Source organism: Chelon labrosus, assembly GCF_963514085.1.
Source record: "Chelon labrosus genome assembly, chromosome: 14".
Classification (NCBI taxonomy): Eukaryota; Metazoa; Chordata; class Actinopteri; order Mugiliformes; family Mugilidae; genus Chelon; species Chelon labrosus.
This window is the reverse complement of record NC_140347.1, coordinates 7,666,720-7,694,248: the sequence shown is the minus strand read 5'-3', so window position 1 is coordinate 7,694,248 and position 27,529 is coordinate 7,666,720. Positions and strand designations below refer to the sequence as shown.

The window sequence follows — 27,529 nt, the reverse complement described above, 5'->3', positions numbered from 1 at the left end:
TGGCTCATGAGCAGAAAACCCTTCTGTAGCAGGGACAAATCAACTGTATCAGGTTGAGATCTTTACCATCTCATCTAACTACCATGGATGAAGATATTTTTGTCCTTGCGGTGTTAAACGATCCTGAAAAAAAAATCTGATTGCTCTGTCCTATTGTAAAATCAAAAACACTGCATGTAACTGTCCTAGAATCATTTTATGCAAAGAAAGATGAGGCTAGAGAACTAAATATGTGGCCAGCCACAGCTCTGTGCTGCAGTATGTAGAATGTAGTGTATATTAAGTGAAGATCAGTGGATCCTTGTGAATTACTTGGATGACTTTTGACCATGAAAACTGAATGAAAATTAATCCACTTTGCAAAGATTTCCCAGGTGTATGATTTAATTGGATATAAAACTCTTATGTTTCTGTGAATCAGAAATGAATGCGTGTTTGCAAACCATTTGAAGATAAAACGCTTGTTTTGCAAGGTTGCTTACTGTGCTTCATTGCTTTGTTAATTTATTTCACCCTGACTGGGTCCAGTTTTGTTTCTGCAGACTGTCTCGTACCTGAATGAATTCAAACTCATTGTTCATAAGCAGAAAACCACACAGGAACAAATGTTCTGTGTAATTCACTATTAATTCTCTTTATTTAATGTCTTCAGGTGGAGACCTTTTTTTTGTTGGGTCTCTCCAATATTGATGCAGGCATTCGTCCAACGCTTGTCTTCACAGCCTCAGTCAGTGCTGTCCTAGTTTAAGAATCTGCGTGCAACTGCCCTAGAATTGTTTTATGCAAACTAAGATGAGGCCAGAGAACTAAATATGTGACCAGCCATGGTTCTGTGCACGCTGTAGGAAAGAGAAGTAACACTGGAAGATCAGTGGATTCTCGTAAATTATTTTTGATGACTTATGACTGTATGAAAACTCCTTCTGAACGGGGCTCATTTTCTTTTTGTCCAGGTGTATGTTCTCAATTGGACATAAAACTCTTTGTTTCTGTCCATCTGTACCGGAAATTAACGTGTGTTTGAAAAGTATTTGAAGATAAAACTGTAAGACGTAGCTTTTTTGCAAGTATTTTTTTAAATATAAACTGTATGCTATGCTTCATTCCTCTGTTAATTTATTTCATCCTGAATGCGTCCAGTTTTATTTCTGCAGATTGTCTTGTTCATAAGCATACTGTTGTAAAGACAAATTACCTGTGTAATTAACCACTAATTCTCCTTTTCCTTAATGTCTCCAGGTTGAGCTCTTTTTTTTTTTTATTGAGTCTAACTAATATTGATACAGGCATTCATCCAACTTTTGTCTTCACAGCCTCAGTCGATGCTGTCCTATTTTAGTATAACTGCCCAAGAATCATTTTATGCAAACTAAGATGGGGCCGGAGAACCACACTGGCGGCTGCCAGTAGCTCTGAGCATGTAGTAGGAAAGAGGAACAATGTTTTTTTTATGATATTGACAAAGCCAGCACTCACATAAAGTGCTCGCATCAAAGGTCACGACATCCCTGCTCATTATTTTGGACGCTTGAATATTCTGTCTGATTGGGGCTTGTCTTCATTCATGAATCAACTTTGCGGAGATTTTTTTGAGTGTATGTTTTAGGTTTGATGTCTAACCCTCCGTGTTACTGTGCTTCTGCCCCAGAATCAAATCTGTGTCTGCACAATATCTGGCGATAAAGCTGTGCAAAGCCAGCTGTAACGCAAGTTTTAAAAAGATGCACGGAAAGCTATCTTTCATTCTTCTGTTAGTTGATATTCAGCCTGACTGGGTCCAATTTTAGTTGTGCATATCGTCTTAAACCTGAATGAATCAGGTATTCCATGAAATTTTACTCATATCCACTCAAACATCCATCTGTATTGTGTGAGTTACATTTTTCAGAACATAAAAAACTCAATGTACATTTATCCGAAAGCTGCATTTATGACATCTAATAATTAATCAACACTATAATTAATGTAACAAACTGTGTAATTGTCTGGTAATTTAGGAGAATCCACACTGGCAGGGCTGGTGGCCCTGCAGTGACAGCCCGCCGTCTTCACTCTCTGTTGTTCATCTTCCATAGTATAAATGTCTCAGAGTCAATGAGTCAGTTGACGTCCCACAGCGGTGAGATGATTTACTGCCACAATGGATTAAAATGTGTGGCGGCCTATAGGGGGAGGATGAGGCTGCAAGAAACGTCAAACTCACTGACGGCCAATACTATATGATGACAAAGATGTTTAAGTATTTTTGTTTTTCAGTCGCTAACGTGACTCGTCTCCTGTATATTAATCAAGTATTTGATAAGCAAATCAAGTATTTGATTAATATACAGTCAGATGGAACTAATTAGAGCATCCTCATCCTCATCAGCTGAACCAAAGAGGACGAGATGTCAGACACAGGCAGATACAATCTAAACATTTGCTCTATTATGATCTGGTCTGTTGACTCTAATTAAGCAAAGATAACCCAATCAGATTTACAAAATATTGCTGCTCTGATGAACACTGACACGACTGAGGCTGTTAAATATGTGCATTAGTTAAACTCACTTTATTTATATTGAGACTATGGCTGTTAATCAATTAAATTATTTAATCGCGATTAATCGCATGATTACCACAGTTAATGTGCATTAACACAAATTAATTTCTATTAAATGAACCTGGGAGGGATGTTTTTCCAGTTTGTATTACTCCTCAGAGAGCTCCCTGCTCATTTCATAACTCATTAGTTCATATCGATAGTAAATGCAAATAACTTGCGCAACTTAGTGTCAAGGGAAGCGTGTAGCAGGGCGTTGAAGCTGAATCTGCCAGTCTAAGACATGTTTCTTTAAGCATTTCTTTCTTTCTTTCATTTCTTCTTGCTTTCTTCTTTGGGGATTTTTGTCGCTACAGGGCCTATTACTGCCCCCTTCAAGGTAAAAGTAATGAAACTATGAGTGCACTTCAGATTCTTGCTTTCCAAGTGCTTTCCAAGTGTTGCTTTAATCACTTCCTGATTTCCCATAACTACGTATGGGCCAAGGTCATAATACCAGAATGTGCATATTTAATTGCGCATGAAACAAATTAATAATGTGAAAAAGTAATATTCAGCCCTGTATTAGTTTTATTTTTTACTAAACTATTCACATTTTAAACCTGTCTGGTTCCCGTATACAGTTTGGAAAGACAGGTTACCAAAAAGTTGGTAGCTTAGATCTCCACATCTCCATTAATTTTCCTTCAATCGTATGTCGGTTACTTAATTTGAAGTACAAAGAACAGAGGCAACAGTACAACAGTATTTACAATAGATGTGGAAAAGGATAAGCTGACCTCTTCATTGTTTTCGGGGAGAGGTTTTTCTCCAGGTCTCTCTCCAGGTCTTGCACTGACAGGGTGTAGGACTCCGGACAGTAGTCGGTCTCCTCGTCGTAGGCGTGGTCCAACAGCGTTCGAGCCCACGTGCCCATGTCGTACGGCGGCATCATCCCTCCGAGCTCTGACGGCAAGATCTCAGGGTGGATGAGCTGGTGGAGGCTGTTCAGGTTGTTGCCGTGCATGAAGATCTGCGGAGGGAACGGACAGGTTGGATTTAGGCCTATGGCAGCCGTCAATAATGAAGCTTTCACAGAGAGAAAACTGTAAATTTATACGTCAAGACAAAGAGGATGCCCTCTTGTTCCCTAATCAGTCTTGATAGCATAATTATACAAATTATGCTATAAAGCCAATAATTAGCATAAAGAATGAATGCATCAGTCTACATGTTACAAAGTGTGACATTATGAGCAAAAAACCCAACCACAATTGGTCTTGCATTTCAAAGAAAACGACAATAATACATCAGACTTAATTTATACAAACATAATTTACTTCCACAGCAATTTAACACATGATAGGAAAGTTTTCTTTTCTTGATTAATGATGCATCTCTTGGCTCACCCTCTTCCTGGTCTTGTCTTTGAGGAAGGGTCGAATGACGGTGTAGAGGGCGTGGATGTACCAGGGCTGGTTCACGAAGTGGATTCCCCCAAATCTGGCAGGAAAACTGTCCTGTTGGAAACACAAATTACAAAAAACAAAAACAAATGTTTATCCGTGACTTTTTTTCAAATTTGTAGAGGTCAATGGTGTACATTTTTTCAGTGTCATTTTCAACATCGCTAATATTGTCCGAGGATCCGTTTTCCTGCATTCTCAGAATAAATCAATCCCCCCCAAAAAAACCTGCCCTTTAAAATTCATTGCATTCCTGTCAGACTGTCTGTCCTGCAGCCCTCCTCATCTTGGTTTTACAAGGTCGTCTCAACCGAAGTCTCAATCTGCTCAACCGCCACCAGCATCTGTTCTTATCTGCAACCTCCATCTGGGCCTCATCTGAGTCTAACCAGAAAAATATTTAATCTCACAAGCTCTTGTATATTTTGCTCTTTACTTCTAAAAGACCTCTCCTTGTTGGACTTATTTTACAATCTATACTGGTGCCTGTTTGCGGCATAAAGTTTGCAGCTCCAGGTTGTATTTTAACTTCACTTTTACTGTAATAAAAATATTTGCTATGTGAATGTAATAGGTATGACATTCTTCAGAAAGTAGTCACAATCAGTGCTTCTAATGAAGATTTAGGCATACCTGCTATTTATTTTTGCTGACTTCTGACTACGCTTGAAACATTTCTGATCAGGGCTCATTTTTCTTAAAAATCGTTTAACTTTGCAGACATTTTCCACGTGTATGTTCTAGACTTTATGCAACCCTCTCCTTATTGGACTAATTCTACCGTCTAAAACCGTGCTTGTTTGATGCATGAAGTCCACAGCTGCAGGTTGTATAATATCTTCATTTCTACTGTAATAAAAAGTAGAGTATCATTGGCATAATATGTAATCCAGCTTCAAACACTGCTGGAAAAAAAAGCCTGTGCAAAATGTCTTCCTTTAAAAAAACTCTACATAGTTTGAAAAGTAATTTGAGCCATTGCAAGAAGAATGTCAAAATTGTCTGTTTATGATGCAAATTAAGTTCTTACCGGTGCTGTTATAATTTCCTTAAGTTCCCACAAGATAAGATTTTATAATTTGCTTTTGAAACATGAAATTTGGGACAGGCCATTAGGGGAAATGAGGGAATAAAGTGTAAACAAACAGTTACTTCCTAAGAGACACTGTTGACTTAATATGATAGAGAGACAGGAAGCTGAAGTTTTATAAAAATGCCTGGGAAGATCCTCAACGTGGTTATAATTCACTAATACAAGAAGATTCACAGTCACCTATCACGACAGAGAGCATAGTCCCACTGAAAAGGATTCTTTCGCAGTGTTGTTTAAGTTCCAGCCAAAGAAAAATTACCTCTGTGAGTTTCCTGTCCCCTCTCATTAGATTAGTTTTGCAAATGGGCTCTAATCTCATAGTCAATAGGAAATGGTCTGGTCTATTTTGGAGTCACGGCGGCACACGGCAGCAGCCTCAGGGAAATGAGTCCTCGTTCATACAGGCTAGTGTGTGAAGTCTAGACCCAACGCGGTGTTTCCTAGAACCATGGCCACAATTATTATAATTACACTCCACTGTGTGTGAGTGAGTGTGTGTGTTGTAATCTGGCTGAGGTCCAGCAGGATGGTGAGATTATATTCTGACATAACTGAGCTGCTGATGAGAAAGGCTCCAGGCAGACATTTATATATATATATATATATATATACACACACACAGAAAAACATCCACAGTGTCTGGGGTCAGCCCAGGTTTGTAAATTAGGATTTGGCTGATATGAATCATCATGGTGGAAGTCGCCGCCAGCATTTTTGTTCTGTTAGTAGGGATGTCTGCTATTGGTCCAGACTAAGATAAAGTATCTAGACATGGGCATATGTGAATCTAGATATATGTATACATGCATCTAGACATGGGCACATGTGCATCTAGACATATGCATTTAGACATATCTATAAGTGCAACTAGACATTGTCATATGTGCATCTGTGGATATAGGTATATATACATCTGGACACGGGCATATGTGCATCTAGATATAGGTATATGTGCATCTAGACACACACATATGCACATCTGGATATTTGTATATGTGCAACTAGACAAAGGTATATGTGCAACAAGACATATGTATATATGCATCTGGCCATAGGTATATGCGCATCTAGACATAAGTATATGTGCATCTAGACATAGGTATATGTGCAACTAGACATAGGTATATGTGCAACTAGACATAGGTATATGTGCATCTCAACATGGGCATATGTGCATCTAGGCATATATCAAGACATGAGCATACGGATGCATAAACAGAGCACATTCAGTGTGCTTGAGGATGCTCGCACAAGCATAGCAGATTTTGTAAGATCCTACCGTTGCAGGACAGGCTATGCTGTCTGCAGCATTCTGAGTGACTTAGGAAGGAGTAAATGTTCTTTGGTTTCAGCATTTGATTAATGACCAAACTTGCCCAAATTTTGTTCACATGCCCAACTCTATTCTTAACCATAAAATAGGACTTAACATTCCTTTTCTAGATCTGTCCTTGCAACAGAGACGTATTTAATGGATTGGTCTCACTGCAGCCAAAGCAATGTTGGCTCTGAGATGGCTACCACCACATTCGCTGACCTGGCAGCAGTGGGCCAGGTCTAATAGTTTTGATAGAGTGGTCCGTAGCCCGAATGCATGGAAGCTCTCCAAGCATTGTGTAGTGTAGGCTTTATCAAAAGTACAGATAGGCGCATTTTTCCCTCTGAAAGACTTCCAGACACTTGAGTCAGTTTAAAATGATTTCCATTCTCAGTTTCCGTTTGAGTGCATTCAAATACACTCTTCCCGAATTACTGACTCAGACGTTCAGCGATGTCAGCACTAGTAATAATGAACGGTAGTTTGGCTATATGGTGGTCAGACAGAGCTCCCTCCCCTCAGATGTCAGATCCTGTTGGGCCCCTGAACCTCTGGCCTGGCCTCTGCTCTGACAGACGCTTTTCACTTTGATGAAGGGGCCTGGTGTATTATACATGAAAGACCGCAAATGGAAGACGAGCTGTGGGGCCTCCGCTGCACTGGCGCGAGGGGGGAGAGGAGAAGAAACGGGAGGATTGATCTGGCTTCACCTGAGTGATGTCTGAGGGAAAGGAGGAGGACAGAGGTGGAGAATAAATGAAGGTACAGGAGATCCAAGAGGGAATGAGAGATGTAAGGGGATCTGGAGGTGGGAGGAAAGCTTCATGACATTTTTCAGATATATTTCCCTCCCCCACATAGTAAAAATCTAAATCTCACACATTTCGTGGTCCCAGAACTCCACCAAATGAGATGGGAACGCTCGATGCTACGTCACTGCTTCCTGGGTGTGTTCACACCTGTGCTTGAAACTGGCCACTTGTGATCTGAACCGGACCCAAGTAACATCCACATGAAGGCCATGGAGCAAAGGTTTCCCAGCAGAACATCGCAGTGCAACAAGATGATCAATGATATTCACTTCACTGGTCAGTGGTTTTAAATCTGTGGCTGATTGGTGTATTTCTTGAGATAAAACCTCTTTTCTGGACAACGATCAGTAACCAGTCAACCTCAGCTAAAATCAAGTGACTCCAGCAGCAAAATGACTCATCCGACTGAGTCTAAACAGCAGGAGCTTCGGCAAAAATCAAAGCTTTGTCAAAACATTGCTCAAAGCCAAAGTCCCAGAAAAGATCTTCCCGCTGCGCTGGCAGCTTCCGGCGAACTTCATTTAAAAACGTTTCGGTCTCGCAGAGCTCCTTGTCAGCCTCTGTCAACGTGAAGAGCAGAACAGGCGACTGTATAGACGCCGAGGATCCTCTCCCAGGTTCCCGTGATGTGCTTGATTCAGAGTCGATCTAACCAATCAGAGCGGGGCTCCAAGAAAAAGGGGGTGAAAATATTGCTCGAAAGCCACAAATGTCAACCTCACAGAGGCCAGGGCTTCGTTAAAATCATCAGGTCTCATCCTCAAACGCTCTGACAGTCGAGGAGCCTTCGTCACATCATCCATCACATCTAACGGACGTGGAGAGGTCGGTTTATTTTCTGCAGAATCATCTTCGCTTTCACGGCCGCAGGGTGAAAGGAGGCAAACGTTTCGTAGGAAACAACAAAACGCAACAACCAACAGTGCCTCAAGATGTCTTTTAAAGGCTTAAATTAATATTTCATCATTAGGTTTTTAATTTATTTGGCCAGAACTCCTTGTCTTTGCTACTTGTCTCAGCCAGGAGACTGAATCTGCAGGAGAATCAGTTTAAAAATGACAAATTAATGTCATGAAACCTTTCGTTAGACGACAGTTTCCATGCGTATTCTCGTTCGTTTCCTGACAAGAGTTGAAAAATACCACAGATTTAACGGCGCCAGTTGGAAAACAACCAGCTCAAATAATAAGCTAATTCAAACCAGATGGTCAAAAACACTTCAGCGTTCGTCTTTGCTCTTCGGCCACCACGAGGCCAAACGTCGATCCTAAACAAATGAGCAGGGATTTTTATTTTTGGCTTCTCCCTGCAGGTCACCGCTGGCTGTGTTGAGTTACAGTGAAAGGTTGAAGGGAATTAAAGGCGACAGAAGATGGAGACAAGTCAGGTCAAGCCGACGGGACAAGAAGTTAAAGCGAGGAGACTTCAGCAGATTTAGTAACACTACATCCTCCCTCTACCCCCAACCCCAGCCCCCATCCCTGGCTCCACTGAGGAGGATAAACACATTAGGAAAGATTTTCTCTCCGGAGCTCGGTTTGCTGTAGAAAACGACGCCCACCTCCTCCTTTGTGACATTAAGCACTGCAGCAGATTTCCCTTTAAATCTAACCTGGGGCCACGGCTCGCAAAATGCAGCACACAGGCTGCCAATCTTGTTGGTGATGGTCTTTTTTTTTTTCTTCTACACTAATTATAGTCATGGCTCACAACTAATGACAGCACTCTGAAAGGAAATAGCCCCGGATCTTTGTCTTGGAATTGACACTTTTACTGCAGCAGCTTTGATGTAGTTTCACTTTTTACAACGTGTTTCTTGGTGATACATTGATCTGATGAGAGTTTCCAACTTAACAGCCTACGTGGATACTAAATAAAATGATCCAGAAAAGATATACGTGTCTACACGCCCCAAAACATCAATCAGAGTTGGCCTTTATGTTCTGCCCTGTTTGGATCTTGAAATCTGCAGGAAATATAGTAGAAGAAGAATAAGAAGATTTTCCCAGTTTCCCCAACTAATTGACAACACTCAACAAGAAGGAGACATGAGGATTTTGGCTTTGTGTGTCTTCCCTTGTTTAAATAACAGATGTTCATTAGGATTTAAATCAGGGCTCATGGAGGGCCACTTTAGAGTAGTCTAATGTTTTGTTCTCAGCCATCCTTGGATGTTTTCAGCTGTCATACGTGGAAACAGACAATAAATACATGTATAAATTGAATATTTTTGCACAAATATAAACTGCACTCTTGTCATAAAGTCATAAAATGGTCACTTTCTATCTTTTTACACTAAAATCCAAGTGATCAATCCAACTGGGAATTTTTCTGAAAACGTTTTTGCTGAATATCCAGACAAACGGGATCTTTCTCCTCTGCAATCAGCAGATTTGATGCATTTAGTTGTTTGTGCAATACTTTCTGCTAACTGGAGTAATTTCAGGGCTCATTAGAATAAAACATCTGTTTCTCTGAACTGGAGTGATTTTACAGGAACTTGGAAGAAACAAGCGAGCAATGGTTTGATGGATGGAGACATTAAATTAGGTTTAAACTGATTCAAAAACTAATAACACTCATCTAATATACAGGTATAATGATTTTGTTTTAGTCTGCAGCTCATCTAATGTGTCATTTCAGCCTGTTAATAATAACCCTGACAGGTGCCATCTTGCTCTGTCTGAAAGCTTTTTAACTCGTAACCATGACATCCGTCACCACCTCCCGTCCCACGTGACTCTGAATGCAGCATCAGAGATGGTTCTCCTGATCACAGATGCACTCAACAGTGACGACATGTGACACGTTGACTTCCCCTCAACGGCCCAACCAGAAAAAAACAAAACAAAAAACAGATCAAGTCAACCAATCGTCAGCGTCTTCACCGAAGCGTCTGTCCAGAGAGATTAGAAGCTGCACCGTGACGACTCAAGAAACCGGACGTGTCCTTTAAAACACACACACTACACACTACTGTAGATCTGGATCAACAGGCTGCACAGGATGAATTAAAATCTGCTATGAAATAAAATGTTTGCTTCAGTTTTTTGGTTGAGTTTTTCAAATCTCACTCTAGGCCTCTATGAAAAGGATAGAAATGCTTTAAGTTAAGTTTAAAACTGACAGTCTCTTCTCTTCTCTTCATTCTGTTGTTAAATGTTTTGCAGCTGGGGAAGTTTATCCAGGTAGAAATAAAGAAAATAAAGAGACAACGGCTTAAGGGCTTAAATACTAAAGGCAAGAAGCAAACTCTAGTTTTAGAGAGGTGTAAGGGAGAATCTGTTTCAAATATATCCTTAACTTTACTACACTGACATTTCTGGTAACTTGTTTTGTCGACGTCAGGCATCGGGCTGCCACTGAGAATACTTGGCGTTGGAGGAGTGCATTTGTGAGAAGCTGTGTGCAAATCAGCTAAAGCAATCAGAGCAAGAGAAGAAAACCACAAGTGGACGTATATTTTCAAAACAATGTGATCATTGAGAATTTGTACGATGGTTTGTGGCTCTTCCTGTTTCCCTTTTTTAATTGTGAATACTGAAAACTGGTCAGGACAAAACTGGACTCCTGCCAGATCCTGATTTTGTTACTATTACGTATTTTATTGAGAATTGATATATCTAATATATCTATCTATCCATCCATCCATCCATCCAACTAACATTGATCCATCCATCCAACTATTCCTTTATAAGTCTGTCCATTCATCCATCCATCCCACTATCTATCATCTATCCATACATTATCTATCTATCATCCATCCATCCAACGACCCATCATCCATCCATCCATCATCTATCTACCCATCCATCCATCCATCCATCCACCCATCCACCCATCCATCTAATACTTTCTGTAAAACACAGATCAATAAATTTAATTAAATCCTTCATAAAACACATTTGATGAGTTGGATTTTGGGTCATTCTCAAACCGCTACCTGCAGAGAAACACTCCAGAGAGCTACAGCCTGACTGAAAGGCCTGTTCAGGTTCATTATGTAACTGTCAGCGTAGGTGAATATTTAATAACTGTAGAGATGTACCTTTCACAAACAGTCAGTTTGAGAGAAGGAACCAGGAAGTGACAGCAGCAGGTACAGGACAGCGCTCTGAGATTTACTCAGATTCATCGCGCAAACATCGCGTGACGAAGTCCTCTTTGTGGATCTACTCCGTCATAACGTTTTCCGATTCCTCCACTTATAATCTGATGCATCAGCCGCTCCTTGTGATATATAAACAGTTGCAGAGTGAATCACTCTAAAAGTCACAGCACTGATGAGAGGCTTGTGAAATATTAAGCGCCGCTTTATTGTCATGTTTGTTCGAGGACCGCTGAGAGCTCAGCGGTCGGGAGCAGCTCTGATTGGATATAATTATAGCTGGATTGTGTCCCAGCAGGTTGGCAAACTCCTGAGAGTGCAGAAAGATAAATACTCACTGATTGGGAAAGTCTTGTTTGCGTAAGTGGTGCAGACGACAATGGATTGTTGAGTGTATTTTGTAGAATTTTGTGATTTGCCACGTCGGTCGTTTCAGCAAGAGCACAAATTATGTTTACACTGACAAACATAATGACAACTTATCCCTCAACACCAAAAACAACAAGGAAGTGGTCACTGATTTCAGGAGGGATGAAACTGACCCTCTCCACATCAGTGGTGACTAAGTGGAGAGGGGTCCAACTTCTAAATTACTCAGGATTTCCATCTCCAAGGACTTATCCTGGTCCACCAACAGCACAGCAGCAATTCCACTTTCTCACAATACTCTGAAGGAACAAAATGGAGGAGATGCTGCTGTTATCCTTCTACTCTTCCACCACTGAGAGTATGTTGGCATAAAAAAAACTGCAGAGGGTCAATAAGGTCAGCTACTGGCTGTCCTCTACCCTCCATTGATGACATTTCCATCTCTCGTTGCCTCTCCAGGACCAAGGAAATCCTCGGTGACCACCTCTATCCTGGACCCCACATGCTCAGCCTGCTGCCCTCTAAGCAGAGGCATCAAAACCTGAATGAACAGACTCACAAACTATTTTTATCCACAGATATGAGAACACTGAATTGTCACAAGATGGTCAATGTTTTTTACTTCTCCTGTCAGTGGTCATAATGTAAGTATATTTCTTTCCTCTAACAGCTGTATTTTTATCAAGCATCGCTCAGATGGGAGGAAGCGGTGCATTTGTTGGGACTATTTTCATCAGTGGAGTTATACATATTTGGTTCCCTAGTGAGTATTCACAGCGTGAGGAGAAGTCAAAATAAACTGGGTTGATTGTAACTGTAAAAGGATCGTGTCACTGATTGGTTTTCAACCTTTCTGGACAATGTTCTGTGACGCTGAGGAAATTATTTACCAAAAATGCCAAAGAAATAAAGACGGTGTAGAGTCTGCTCGGCACCAAACCGCAGACAGACACAGCTGGAGGTGTTGCTTTGTATCGTCTGGACGTGTAAACAGGAAACTGTTTGTCTGTTTGAGTTTGTCAGGGTCGCGTTCGCGGCTCGTTTCCGCTGCGCGTGAGAATCCGAGGAAACCGATACGTCAGGTTCAACCAGAAGACTTGAATATATATTTCCACCATTCTGCTTGTTGGAAGAACATGAACTCAGCCTCATATATATTCATTAATTCATTCATTTTTTGTAACCGCTTGTCCTGTGAAGGGTCATAGGGTCGCTGGAGCCTATCCCAGCTGTCATTGGGTGAGAGGTGGGGTACACCCTGGACAGGTCTCCAGTCTATCACAGGACTACCTTATATATTGATTAATTAAATTATTATGTTGTCACGCTGAGTTGAGTTGAGTACTGTTTAGTCACATGGGGTCACTTTGGACTGTGTTTGTGTCCACCACATAATTTTAAATTGAGTTTACTTTCTTTTTTTGCTCCGTTTTGGTCTCCTCCACAACTCCAAAAAACACACTGGTGCTTGAGGGTTGATTTATCCTGTTTTGTGCATCCACAGAGTGCCCTTTAATAAATCATTAGAGCATGACTAATAAATGTGGCTGCTTTTAGCTGATGGTATCTTTTCATACACTGTATACAGCTATAGATAGAGATCATGTGTTATTTGTGGGCTTGTACTTTTCCACGAGTACAGGTCTTTTTTCTTAGTCATAAATACTGAAAACCTAATTTTAGGGACTTTTTTTTAAGCTGAATGATTGATTATTATTTTTTCTGTTAAAAACGAAAATTTGCACATTTTATTTGTCTCATGTCTAAATTAACCCATGATCCATCAGCTACTACAAAACTGTGGATATAAACTGGAACTGGAAAAGGATGGGAGCTCAGATTTCAGCTCATTAGAAGGAGGTGAGTCAGCATCAGATGCCAAAAACAACAACAATAACAACAAAAAAGAAAAAAAACGACACCGTTAATTTACACAAAAGCAACCTGACGCTGGCAGAGAAACCCTACCACTGCAATGACTCATGCAAAAGAGTACCTAGTGTTTGCTCCTAGTAAAACACAAGTAACAAATCGATTAGAAGTCGAAATCTATCACGGAATAACGAAAAGACAGTAAGAGGAAGAGGAGGACGGATCCGTTAAGAGTAAAAGCCTGTGTTTTACGGTCGAAGCTGCTGAAGCTGTAACAGTAAGTCTCACGGAGCTGCAACCTGTGACTCACGGGCTGCTCATTTATTATTTAGTTGATCAAATGGGAGCCGTGACAGCAGGATGGAACCAGATGATTCAACCAGAGCTACAGCATCCCTGAGTTCGCTTTTATCATCCACCCAGCCGGAGCTGTAGAGTGCAGCAGCAGCTGCAGCAGCAGCAGCAGCAAGCCGGTGAAATCGATAGAGAATTTGTGTATTCGACTCCCTCATTAGCGATGCTAACATATGCAGTAAGACGGACGGACATGACATTTCAGCTGATCCTGGACAACTTCAGCCTTGATTTATCAATCTGCGAGTCCACCTCATATACTGACGAAGCATAAGTAAAGAGCATCATGTTGGGTTGGGGATGAATTTATTTTGCAAGTTCCGAATTAGTGAAAGCTGCATTTAGCTCTTTAGCACTTTGTTCTGAGTTAAAACGACTCCAAAATAGGCTGAAAGACAAGATAAACTTTCAGCTGTTATGGCATGTTAGCAAAAATGGGGCTGACAAAAACGGTCCCTATTAGCTAATGCTGTCATTGGTTCCAGAGATACCGTACGTGTCACTTCCACCATGTTTTACCTCTAGTTTCACGTCTTACATGGGCCTTTGCCTTCATGCAGCTCTCCTCTGTCGCCATAACCTTTTTTACAAATCCAATCAGCTTTCAGGTCTGACGGCCTTCTCAGAGTTGGAGCGTGGACTAATCTTGTTATACAGTCTCACGAGACAAGTGATGCACGACCAGTCTAGCAAAGACTGCATTAGGATTTCTAACGAGAGCATGCAAGAAATGGCGCATATTTAAAATAAATCTGAGGACCTTATGAGCCAGTATCTGGAAAATTTCTTTTCTTAAACCCGGCCCTAAAATAAACCACAATGAATGTGCCCTAAAACCAAAGCAGTGAGCAAATAAAGAGCTGAATGTTAAATTGCGGTGATTCAAAATGTAATAACTCAATTTGTCTCATTGCCTTGTGTGCCCATATCAGCGTCAATGTTGACATGTGCACGTATCTTTTGCACATTTGAACAACCTAAACAGTATTTGCACATTCTGTGTCCTACCGCTGTGACAGTTGCACCTAATGTTTAGTTGTGTGAAGGGAACTTCACTTTGCTTAAACCTTTGCTTTATCTTGAATTGATGGAGACAGCAGCAGATGGACCAGCCTCTGCACAAGAAGTCACTTTCATTTTCACTACAAACAACTAAGCCACACCACCAGATATCCATGAAACCTGCTGTAATCACACAAGTAATTCACTCCTAGCGGCTTTTAAAGAAATCGTTTTTGTCACAAAAAACAATTAGCAAAGGGAATCAAAAACTCCATCAAATGTTCCTTGATAAAGATTTGGTTGGAAGAATGTCAGCGTGCATTAGGTTTTATTTTTGTTCCACAGTGCCAATCTTAGATTCAGTTTTCTGGCAAGTGGTAGCGTCTCCATGATTAGTCAGTTCATCAGTATTCAAGTTTAAGCCTCTTATGCAGTACGGCTCTTAATTCATTTTGCTAGAAAAATACATTCAGAGGCCAAAAAACATCACTGATCATTTTTTATTTGATAAGTGATAAGTTAATTTCACAGTTTTTTTGTATGTTAGAGACAAATAATAAATGAACTAATGAAGAACTGATTGACCTGTTCTGTATCGTCACGTTTTGTGTAGAGTCTGTGGATCATTTAAATGTAAAATAAGCTGCTTAAACACTGACATTATGGTTTAAAAAAGTTATTTATTGTTTAGTTTCTAGTCTTACTACGAATTTTATCTCATTGCAACAGGAAAATAAAATCAGTTTTCTTTTCTCTGAATCTAAAGGCTCTTTTAGGGTACTGCGGGACATAGATGCTGTACGTAACCTAAGCTGGTACAAGCCATTTATACTCGTGAACTTTTACATTAAATCACTTTTTTCCCCGCATTTTACGGTAACGATACAAGTCTTTAGGCTCATTTAAGGTACTGCGGGACATAGACGCCGTAACCTACGTACGTAGCCTACACTGGCATGAGCCATTTATACTTGTACACTCGTCAGTCTGGCTCGCTCTGTAACAACTCCACCCAAACACTAGTTGACGCTGTGTCCTTTTTGCCAGTCAGGTTCATTTTTGTTTCCACTTCCTGCTTCACTTTCAACAATGGCGACTGAAACTTTTGTCCAAATTTCGCCGAAGTCGAGTCGTACAAATGTTTGTATCTCTGAACCTCCTCAGTTAACCTTTCCTCCATGTGTTCCATCTTTACTGATCCAAAACAATCAATCAGAAGATGCGGAGATGGAGAAGCAGCCGAAAATACTAAAGAGGAAACACGCTACTACCAAGCAGACCAGTCACAGCTCTTGTGGTCTGCGTCTCCGTGATGCATAGTTATATTTCGGGGGAGGTGCACGTCAGCCTACGGTGTTAGGGTCTACGTGGGGTCTGGGCTGTTGCTGTAGCTGGGACGTCAAATTGACGTAGAAGCCTAAACCACCAGCCAATAGAATATTTTCAGCTTCCAGGAAGAAGAAAAACAAAAAGATAAAGAGATGAATTAATCGATGCTTTCACAGCACATTTAATAGTTCAAGAGCGCGTTTCGATTTTAGCCATTATGACAAATACATATTGTTGTTTAATATTGAATAGAGACTTGTTAAATCAGTATGTAGGCCTAAAGCAGCTGCTGCAGAAATGCGACGTGATGAAAATACATGTCTCTTGTAGATGTAGATTATATATTATGTGTTTTAAACAGGTAAAAAGTCCACAACAAGTCAGTCTAAGCTTATTTTTACATTCATATCCTACTGATAGTTGAATAAAGAGTTTCAACGCTGCAAACTGGCACCCCAGTCTTTGAGGAAAAAGATGCTATAACATCATTTTATCATTTTGAGCACTGTTTTTCTGGCAGAGCGTGAGTCCATCATCTCTCTGCCGCCGCCGCCGACTTTAGCACATGTGACACGTGTCGTCTAGGCCTCTCTAGACGTGTCTGAGCTGCGATCATACATCCTCCTCCCCTCCGTCATCTCTTTCAGTCTCTCCACAACACATCAGGTTGATGAGCTCTCTCTATCCTGCTCTGCTTCTGTCACTTCCCATCTGCACAAGGATGAGCAAACGTGTCCTCCGGTTAAAAAAAAAATAAACGGTGAAAGGAGAGAGAGCTCGTGGAAAGAAAAAAAAAAAAGACGGCATACTTTGGCTCTTTTTTTTATTTTTTATTTATTCTCTCTCTCGGGGATTAAAGTGTAGCCTGGAGTGATGCTATTGTTTTTGCTGCCGGCTTGTTCTTTTACAAAACCTGCTTTTATGGAGGACGTCTGAGTGGAGTCAACGTTGAGGGAGGGAGTAAATCGTGGATCTTTCTGCAGGAGACAGAACGATCTCAGTTTACAGTTTTCACTCAATAAAAGAATCCACTTCTTCTTCTCCAGAGGACAAAAGCAGCAGCAGCGGTTCAACCTCGGCCACCCCGTCCTTCATCCAACCCTGTTTACTCCTCTCCTCTTTCTCTCTCTCTCCCTCTCTAACCACTCAACACATTTTTTCGTGTCCGTCTTTTTACTCCCAAAGCTTTTACTCAATCAGAGCGGGTCACTTGTTCTCTGCGGCGGTGCACTAATCATTCAGCCCACTTGTTCCTTTTCATGTTTTACATTGCACCTCTTCCAATTCTGATCACAGCTTTAATTAATTTGGATTTTTTTTTTTTATTATTATTTGGCAAGGGATGTGACTAGAATAACGTACTTTTAAAACAAGGTAAAAGGTAAAAGGAACACAGTCCGGGTTTAGCTCAGTACTCCAACATATCACTGTATTTATCAGGAATCCTACACGGCTCTTAATGAATTTTGTAGTAAATTTTTACTCTGCCACTGCTTAAACGTTGTAAGGAGACAGGTGTCGTTTCAGGTGTTCATAAATCGATCACCGATCAGCCACAACATTAAAACCACTGCCAGGAGAAGTGAATAACATTTAAACCATCTTGTGACAATTCAATGTTCTGCTGGGAAACTATTGGACCTGGCATTCATTGGTGTGGATGTTACTTAGACATGTAGCACCCACCTAGACCAGACCAGACACCCCCACACCATAGACTGTATATAAATATGGACTACACGTCACCACTTCCTTGCATTGGCCAAACTGACGCTATATTCCCAGGGATACGGGCAGCACCATCTTGCGATTTTGAAGCCAGAGTTTTTTTTACAGCTCTCATGATCCCACGGACCACTTTGTGGAGCAGCTGGCATGGCAACTGCTGGTTGCTATTATGTCACGTCCTTTTTCTAAAGCATCAAATAACTAAAACGAAACCTATCCAAAAAAATTTAACGTGCATCAACATTATATTAACTACCTAAAATGTCAATAACCATCCTTGAAAAAATAAATATTTTATGTGTATTTTAGTGTTTTAGTTTGGCCTAAGTTCCGCCCACTAACCTGGAGGAGGTGGAGCTTATGACCCATACTCCAGCCAGTCACCAGGGGGAGCTCTACTACTCAACTAAAAAAAAAACAAAAAAAAATGAAGAACAGCACAAGGTGTTGACCTGACCTCCAAATTCACTAGATCCCAAACTGATCAAGTATCTGTGGGATGATCCACAGAGGCCCCTCCCCTCAACCCATAGGACCCAAAGGTCCCCCACTAAAAACATTCTGCTGTCAGACACCACAGGACACCCTCAGAAGGCCCATGTCCATTCTCTGATGAGTCACCACAAGTGAGACCTACACAATATTGGGAATGTGGTCATAATGTTACGTCTGATCGGTGTATACTGTAAATACAACTGATTCCAGTTCAGAACTTATTCCTGATGCCTGGCCACATTAATTCCCATAAACATCAGGGTTAGGCCTGCACAGTGTACTCTCATCTGCATTTTAAGATCTCTTTCTAACTGCAGTTTTATCCTTCTCGTTAGAAACCGATCTCACAAAGTTCATGCCTCTTTTCATTTTGGCTTCAGTGACGAAATGAGGACAAATGTTTCCATCTCATTCCTCAGTGTGAAGCCTCGACAATCTCCACTTGCAGAGAGAGGGGAAAAAAATAAGTAAAACCAGAGCATCACGTGAAGCCGTCATGTAAAGTTTTATCAATACATTAAACGTAACTCACAGGCAGCAGGTTTGACTGGTGTGAAGAGATACTTTCTAAAGAGTAACCAGACTTTCTTTCACACTGAGAGGGAAGCTCATGCCAATTAATGCCGCCCGTCTCCGCAGGATATTAAAATACTGCCGACTCCACTCAGGAGCTCTGAGGGGGGAAAGGAAGGAGGGAAATTAAGTTCTCCCCCGACTGAGAGATCACAGATGTACATGTATATTAATTCAGCTTCCTGTGGAGTCCGGGCCTGATCCGGTCTTTACTCAGAATTGGTGAACCTCAGCATTCAAATGTCATTCAAGGATTATACGACGGATCTATGATGTGATAAGCTTTTATTTGAAATCATTGCAGTTTGTCTTATTATTGCCAGATTGCTTCCTCTCATCTGTCTGCTCACCCTATGTGTTTGTATGTGCCGTGCAGTTGACCTGAGCGTCCAGATTGTGATCCGAAGCTCAACAGATCTTGTCCCGCTGCCAAACAGGCAGAAGGGAGGAAAAGAGACGCAGGGACAGAGGACGGATTCAGTCACCTGACGCTTCAGAGCAGCAAAAATAAACTCCCTGGATGTCAGGGGCGTAACCCCCGATGTGACAGTCTGTATCAGCAGATCTTTATAATATTAAAATAATATATATCGTATATATACGATTGTATACAAGAAACTGCAGTTCCACTAATGTCCACAAGGTGCTTGCTCCAAAAATGAGTCATTCCCCATAGGCCTCCATGTCAATGTGTCTAACACATAGACAGTTTATAGATAGACGGCGGACCTACTCCTCAAAAGTGAAGCCAAAGCAAGTAGAGCTCCCCCTGGTGACTGGCTGCAGTATAGGTCATAAGCTCCACCCCCTCCATGTTAGTGGGCGGGGCTTGGGCCAAACTAAAACACTAAAATACATGTGAAATACATTTTCTTCAAGTAAGATTTCTGTCATTTTAGGTAGTGGATATAATGCTGGTGCATGTTCAAGTGTGATTTTTATGGATACATTTCGTTTTAGTTATTTGACGCTGTAGAAACAGGATGTGACATCATGATCACTTGATCACAAGTTGCCATGCCAACCGTAGGACCATAATAGTTGGAAAAAATAAATAGATAAAACCAGTGTATAAGTCAACATTTCCTTGCAACTGGTGGAGGTAGAGCAGAATGTAGTATTAATTAAATAAAAAAGCAAGTGAGTCTGGAGGAAGTGTGGGCGGGGCATCGATATCACAGCTCCTCGTGGCTCCACTCTTGGACCGAACTGATCAGACTCTGGCTCCAAAGTCACAAGATGACAGCGCTCCTGGGAAAATACTGTCAGTTTGGCCAATGTAAGGAAGTGGAGACGCATTGTCCATATTTATATACAGCCTATGGTCTAACATCTAACGTTACAGCAGAAATAAACATGTTTGGAGCCTGGTGCAACAAACAGTTTAGGTCTTTGTAGACAACTGTACGGAGGAGAATTTTTTTTGTGACTCATTGTTTCCCTCAAAACAGACTTGGATCATGACCCAAGACAAGGCTAAAACAGTCACTGAATCCGAACACGTTACGAGTTACCTGTGAATCATCCCTGCCGTCAAACTGAATAAAATAAATAATTACAATTTCGATTGAATAAATGAGCTGTTCACATCTGATAATGCAGTAGACTGCAAATATAGGAATAAGACTTTTTAGGTATCAGAATTTTTGGTAAAGGGGCAAAAACACGCACTTTCTTCACACCTGAGCTGAAAACAACACAAATATATTGATCACTCTTATTTGTATTGGATTTTGAGACCCGATTGAAGCTTTTGCAGCACTTTCTGCTGCAAATATGTTGTGGTCGGGGCTCCGGGTTGGTTCTGAGGTATATTCTCCTCTGTTTTGGCTGAGGCGTGTGGATGCATTAAGAAAAAAATGAATACTGACTTATAGGGACAGCATTATGGAAGATTAGTCGGGCTACCAACACCTCTAAGTCTAACAACCACCACACTGCACACTGGTTTGTTTAATGCATGCGGAAATATACACCAAAAAAAACAGCCATGGTGTATCTGCATATTTATCAAAATTAAATATTTATCATCTCACGGTGAGATATTGCAGCGTATTCATCTTAAACAAACTCTTTCCAAAGGTCTAACCTGCTGTTTACTCGTATGATCTTGACTACGCTGGCTGAGAATATCAGCTACTGGCAGCTTCTCTTCGAATCATCTTCAAACCTCGTATCAGCCAAACGGTGAGGCTTTTGCTTTTTTCTTTTTTTCTTTTTTTTACTGGAGGTGGGGAGCATGTGGTCAGATAGCGATTGCCTTCCTCCATCTGCAGTTAAGAGATAACAGGCTGGAAGGACACAATGAATCGGCAAGATGAACCTGGTCAACAGCGTCTTTGTTCACAATAAACCCGCTCGATTTCCTGTTTACACACTCCCAACAATACATTATTGACATTTACAAGTGGCACTGCGACGGAAAATGATCTCCCGGTCGACTCGCGTTATCGAGTGTAGCCTACCTGCAAGTGTCGGTTAATCCCAATAAAATGAAACACTTCACTTGCCGTTAACCACGTTTAAAAAGCGAATTCATTTGCCGTATGTGTCCCGATTATACTGCTTCACATAAAAAAAAGCTAAATTACAGGGTGCTTGAAAACCTTTTATCATTTAATATACATGAGGATGATGAAAAGGAGGAGAGTTTTAATTCAGCAGAGTGGATTAATGTTCCAGTAGACGTCTTCCTTTTATCAGTGGAGTGATATTTTACAAGCGATTAAAGAATAAACAATATCAGTATTCAGCTCTGTGCAGCCATTGTTGGCACAGTTTCCTCAGGAGTCCCGGTTATTCTGGAGGGGTGTGCACGTTACACAACAATGCAAATGCAAAGTAAATCCTCCGGGAGCTCGCTAACTGGAACTGTACACTACTGTATATGTTAATGTGGTCTAAATATCTGCAGCTGTCCAGGCTCCACACGGAGGGGGGCAAACACACGGCTACTGAAGGAAAAATGAATAATGGATAATGGATGAAGGCAAATAACAACAACAAAAAAAAAAACTAACATGGACGAGTCTATACATAATGTAAATGGGACAAACATTTAACTAATTTATGACAAATTATTATGCTACATTTTTTTCTGATCAAATGATGAACCATTCATTGTGTGAAATGCTAGAAAACTGTGGAAAAATGAAACAAAACTGAGAAAAACGTTTGATAATTTCACACCATAAATCACTAAAATAATAAACTATCGCTCAGAAACTAGCAGAATAATTTTGTGTCCAAAAAATGGACTTATCATACATTCATTGATCAAAAGCAGATTTGACCGTTCATTAAAGCTGCATTAAATATGTTTTACGCCACTAGGGGGCAACAGAACGAGCTACGCCTGTGGAAGAATAACCAAGGATGCTTCAAAACCTTGATAAATAAGAAAGACCAATCTATTTAGTTGATGTCGAGATATTGCACTGAATATGACGTGATTACAACATCAAAAATGGCGGACTCTATAAAAGAGAGTAACAATACACACACTTACAAGATTAAGGTAAATTGGATCAAATTGTCAAACACAACCAACCCTTAAAGCTACGTCTGGGGGCTAACATGCTGACTCTTGGGAATGTCGTTAGTTTAATTGGATTTAGTATGAAATATACCAAAATAAACATTTGACTTGAAGATGACAAAGGTTCAGAGCTTTACTAGGATCATTATTTCGGGAACCATGAACATGTGCACCAAACTTTGTGCTAATCTATTTAGTTGATGTTGATGAAATATTTCACTGAATAGATAGATATGTAGATACTACAACAACACAAACAAAACAATTCAATTTAATGAAAATTGAACTGTTTATTTCAGCACCCGCTGACGTTCAACCAGCTGCCTCTGAGCGTTTTGGTATAAAAAAAAAAAAGAAAAGCCAACAAAAAAAAAAAATAAATGGACGGGGAGACGGGGAAGTGTGCGTTTCTGTCTCGACACTCTGCGAACACTCGCAACAAAAGGCGAACCCATCTGGAGGAGAGGGCAGAGGAGCTAGCGCGGCAGGCCCGGCATGTTGCCGTGGCAACGTGGCGAGGGTGGGATGAAAGCAGGAGGGAGGCGGGGAGGGCGGAGGAAGGAAAAAGAGGAGGAGGACGAGGAGGAGGAGGAGGGTGAGACGAAGCTCAGCGTGGCATGTAACAGGAGAAGATGAAGACGCTTCTTTAAAGGTTCAAAGACAGAAGACACAACATGAAGACGTCAGGAACAAACTGATCATTGTTTGGAGTTGATCATTCTGTGAATACTGGTGATGAATTATCTTCAGGCTCGTGGTTTATGTTTTTAAATAAAATTATTATTTCCTCTCTGAATGCTCTGACTGCCGACACGTCCCAGAAACTGCCCCGCCACTATTGTCTATTGTGAACAATGATGGAGTGGCTCTGGATTGAGAGAGGGGAGGAAGATAAGGGGGAAGGGGAGGATGATGATGATGATGATGATGTGCTCAAAGAGAAGGGGGAGGGTAAAGACAAACAAAAGTAAAAAGGGTTGGGAAGGCCAAAGGGTGCAGGGGGACGAGGAGGAGGAGGAGGAGGACAGAGGAAGACGGCTCTACTTCTTTCTATGAAGTATTTTATCTCATTACAGGTTCTGAGAACATCCAGTCCTAATTTAATTTTCTCATTTAACACATGCACAGTGAAGAGGAGCAGGAGGTTTAGGAAAAAGTCAAGATGTCCTGACATGGACAGTTTAAGATCAGAATGATCTCAGATTCTTAGATGAATTTACACTTGGCTTTTTGGAGATCAAATTTATGCAATTTCTTTGTGGTGGAAAGTTGGTCTGGAACCCCTTCGTTGGGAACTCATTATGTCGGGCCAGTCTAATCGTGAGCAGACTAGATGCCCCTATAGTGTCTGTTTTAAATGATACTGAGAATGAAATAACTTTAAAGGACAACCCGTTATCAACAGTTTTCATTGCTCTGATTGGTTGGAGGACAATCCAGTTGCAGGCAGAGGTAGTTTTTGCTCTGTATCAGTTGAAACACGCCCCATAACATAAAATCCAAAATGGTGTGTTACCAGACTCGTGTTCTGCTAAGAATTGAGAACATAGACTGTATATAAATATGGACAACACGTCTCCACTTACTCTCATTGGCCAAACTGACGCTGTTTTCCTGGGAATACGTGCAGCACCATATTGTGAGTTTGGAGCCAGAGTCTGATCAGTACGGTCCGAGAGTGAAGCCGCGATATCAATGCCCCGCCCACACTTCCTCCAGACGCTCTGCCCTACCTCCACCAGTTAGAAGGAAATGTTGGATTATACACTGGCTTTATCTGTTTATTTTTTCCAACTATCACGGCTCTACGGTTGACTGACAACTTGATGTCACATCCTGTTTCTATAGCGTCAAATAACTAATAAAAAGAAACCTATCCTAAAGACTGACACTTGAACGTGCATCAACATCATACTAACTACCTAAAATGACTGAAACCATCCTTGAAAAAAAAAAAATGTACTTGACGTGTATTTTGTGTTTTAGTTTGGCTCAAGTTCCGTCCACTAACATGGAGTGCAGCCAGCCACCAGGGGGAGCTCTACTTGCTTTTGCTTCACTTTCAGGAGCAGCTCTGCCTTATTGTGACGTACTCTAAACTATAAAAACTAAGCTAGTTGGTTTAGGTTTAAAGTCCTTTTTTTTTTGCTAAATGCTACAAAAAGGTATATTGTTGGACTTCTCCACTAGCATTTGAATGCAACACAAAAGGTCTGACCACGACCAAAAAAAAAACAGATGGATGAACAAAATCAAAACAACGGCTTCCTGTAAAAAAATTAGAACCACATCCTGCTAAAAAGACGGGGGGATTTTAGGAATTTAACTCATTTGCCCCATTAAGGTGACAGCGAATGATAAACGCGGTGGCTTTAAATGACTGTTGGCAGCTACTCACGCACACACAGACCGTTAACCCTCAGAGATTCAGGAGGGCTCATTCATTACCGTGAGTGGCAGGTAGTTGATCTGAGGTCAGGCTGTGACGGATCACCTTAATGAGGTGATTCACGTCTATGACCACAGCAATAACACGAGAGGCTGCCTTTGTCCACAGCCAGTCTGCTGTAAAGTACCACTACTCTAATAATAAAACAGAGAAAAACATTGTCTGATTTAATTTAGGACGTGAAATTCAATAGTTTTATTCAGTCTCAGGGCATTAATTGGTCTCTTTCGTAGGAAATGTGCAATAAAAAATAAACAATCCATCAGCTTAAAATATTTTTCCTTTAAAATATTAATTTTTCTTCCTGTCACGTTATCCCAAATTAACTTATTGGTGCATTTTATCTTAATAACCTGTAAAGTTGTTCGTTTAAACTCCCGAACCGTTGACAACTTGCAAATACGTCTTCCATGTGGTCCAATACTGAAAGTGGTACTTTATCTTCTTTAACTTTCTTATGTATTGCTTCCTATTTAAAAGCATTTTTCAGAATTGTTGAAGAACAACGCAAAATAAAAGGAGGTTGTGCAGACTTGAAGCTTTAATCCCTGCGTAACGCTGTAATCCTGCAGGATTACGACTTGATGGGTTTGAATCTTGCTCACTCTCACCTCCTGTGTTTTCCCCGCAACTCTTTTTCTAAGAGCGTGAAAAATGTGCAGGTAGAACGGGGATTTTTCTTCTTCCTTCAAACAACTGGGGAAAATCAGTCAATCAAAACTGAAGCGTTTGCTGCGCTGTGTGCGCCGCGAGACCCAGAAAAACTTCAGTTTGTCTGCAGCGGAAACAAACAGCAGGAACGCGAGGTAAGAACTAGGCTGAGCAACGGTTCAAGTAAAGGACACGGCGCTCTGTTGTGCCAGCTACCAGTTCTGAATTCATCCCTCAGTGACTATTACATTTTTATTGAGTTTCACATAAATCAGCGAGCACACAGAGACGTTCCTACTTAGCAGTGGAGGTAGAGGATAAGAAAGCACTGAAACCGCACCCTCTGGATACACGTTCAAAAAAGATGTTCATATTGTCAAGAGGATATTTCATTACGTCTTGATGCAGCCCTGCAACTCTACATTTAAAAATCTAAAAGACATTCGGCATATTTTCTAATAAATTTGTGGATATTCATGATCACAAGAGGGTGAACCCTTCAATATAGAGAGTCCCATCAACATTCAGTTGATTAAGCGACTCTTCACTTTACCAACTTTGTGTTCCTGTCATTATGTTTATTTTAACATAATGTATTCTAAACTTGCCATTTATGAATATTCTTTAAAAGGTTTTTAGTTGAAATTTGCCAACCGTGAATATTCATAGTTCCCTGAGGTTGAATCTTTTATTCCTCTATCTTCACAATCAAATCAAGATTTCCAAGTTCTCCCCAAGGTTAGGTGGAACCCCCAGAGGATAAATCCCTTCTATTTCAAGATTTACAGCACACTATATGGACACTATATAGACAAACTGCCATAAACATCACACATTTATCTTTGAGAAACCTGTTGTTGCTATTCATCTGAGGATGAACCTCAATGACTTAAGCCTTTTCTTTACTCTATATCTGCAACCAAATCAAGATCTCCAGGTTTCTCCAAAGTCAAAAGCTTTGTCGCCTAAACTTGCTAGCTGTGAATGTTCATAGTTCCCTGAGGTTGAATCCCAATGTTTTAAGCCAATAACATTTTATTCCTTCACAATTAGGATTTGTAAGTTCTCCCCAAGTGAAAACTGTCAAGAATATTCATAATCCCCAGAGGATAAACCCTTTCTATTTCACGATTTCCAGCACACCATACGGACACTATATAGACAAACTACCATAACTGCCAACAACTTTTTATTCCTCTGTCTTCACAATCAATTTAAGATTTCCAAGTTCTCCCAAAGGTTAAGCGGAATCCTCAGAGGATAAACCCCTTCTATTTAAAGATTTACAGCACACTATACGTTCACCAAATAGACAAACTGCTATAAATATCACACCTTAGTCTTTCACATATTATCTGTTTTTGCTCTTCATTAACAATCACAGTCCCCTGAGGATGAACCCCAATGTTTTAAGCCCGTGATCTTTCCTCTATATCTAAACTCTAATATATCTCTAATCTAAGTTTCTCCAAAGTCAAGCTGATATAAAAAAAGAAATGCCAAGTACATTTGCAATCCTCTGAGGATAAACCCTTTCCATTTCAAGCTTTATTGTAGTGCCACACTAAATGGACAAAGTGACACTGGATTGACTTATTCCAATTAGATTTAACAGCCAGCAAGACCCTAAGGACAAACTGTTGATGCTTATCCCATAGCCATGTCTCCCTCTGCCCACACTTCCTGTCTCCCTCTTTATTTTATTCTAAAAGCCCCCAAAAAATAATCCTAAGATTAAAAACAGTTGAGTATTCGGGGACGTGAAAAACACTGAAGCCTCGATGGGCGAACCAGCAGGGATCCAGACTCTTTTTCTGCTGTGATCGGCACATCACACTGTGCTACAAATCT

The 27,529-nt window shown here is 40.7% G+C and overlaps 1 protein-coding gene across 2 annotated transcripts in view; it reads right to left on the bottom strand.

Annotated features, from left to right (window-relative positions):
- The window catches only part of clvs2 (clavesin 2), a 38,697-nt gene that overhangs the window by 864 nt on the left and 10,304 nt on the right, over positions 1 to 27,529 (bottom strand). For both annotated transcript variants that reach the window (XR_014699458.1, XM_084560730.1), the window contains exons 3-4: positions 3,931 to 4,041; positions 3,322 to 3,554 (exon numbers count right to left, since the gene is read on the bottom strand). Coding sequence is in view for 1 of the 2 variants with exons in the window: in XM_084560730.1 (XP_084416856.1) it covers positions 3,322 to 3,554; positions 3,931 to 4,041 (344 nt within the window). In the remaining variant the exon portion in view is untranslated. The remainder of the gene's footprint in view (positions 1 to 3,321; positions 3,555 to 3,930; positions 4,042 to 27,529) is intronic.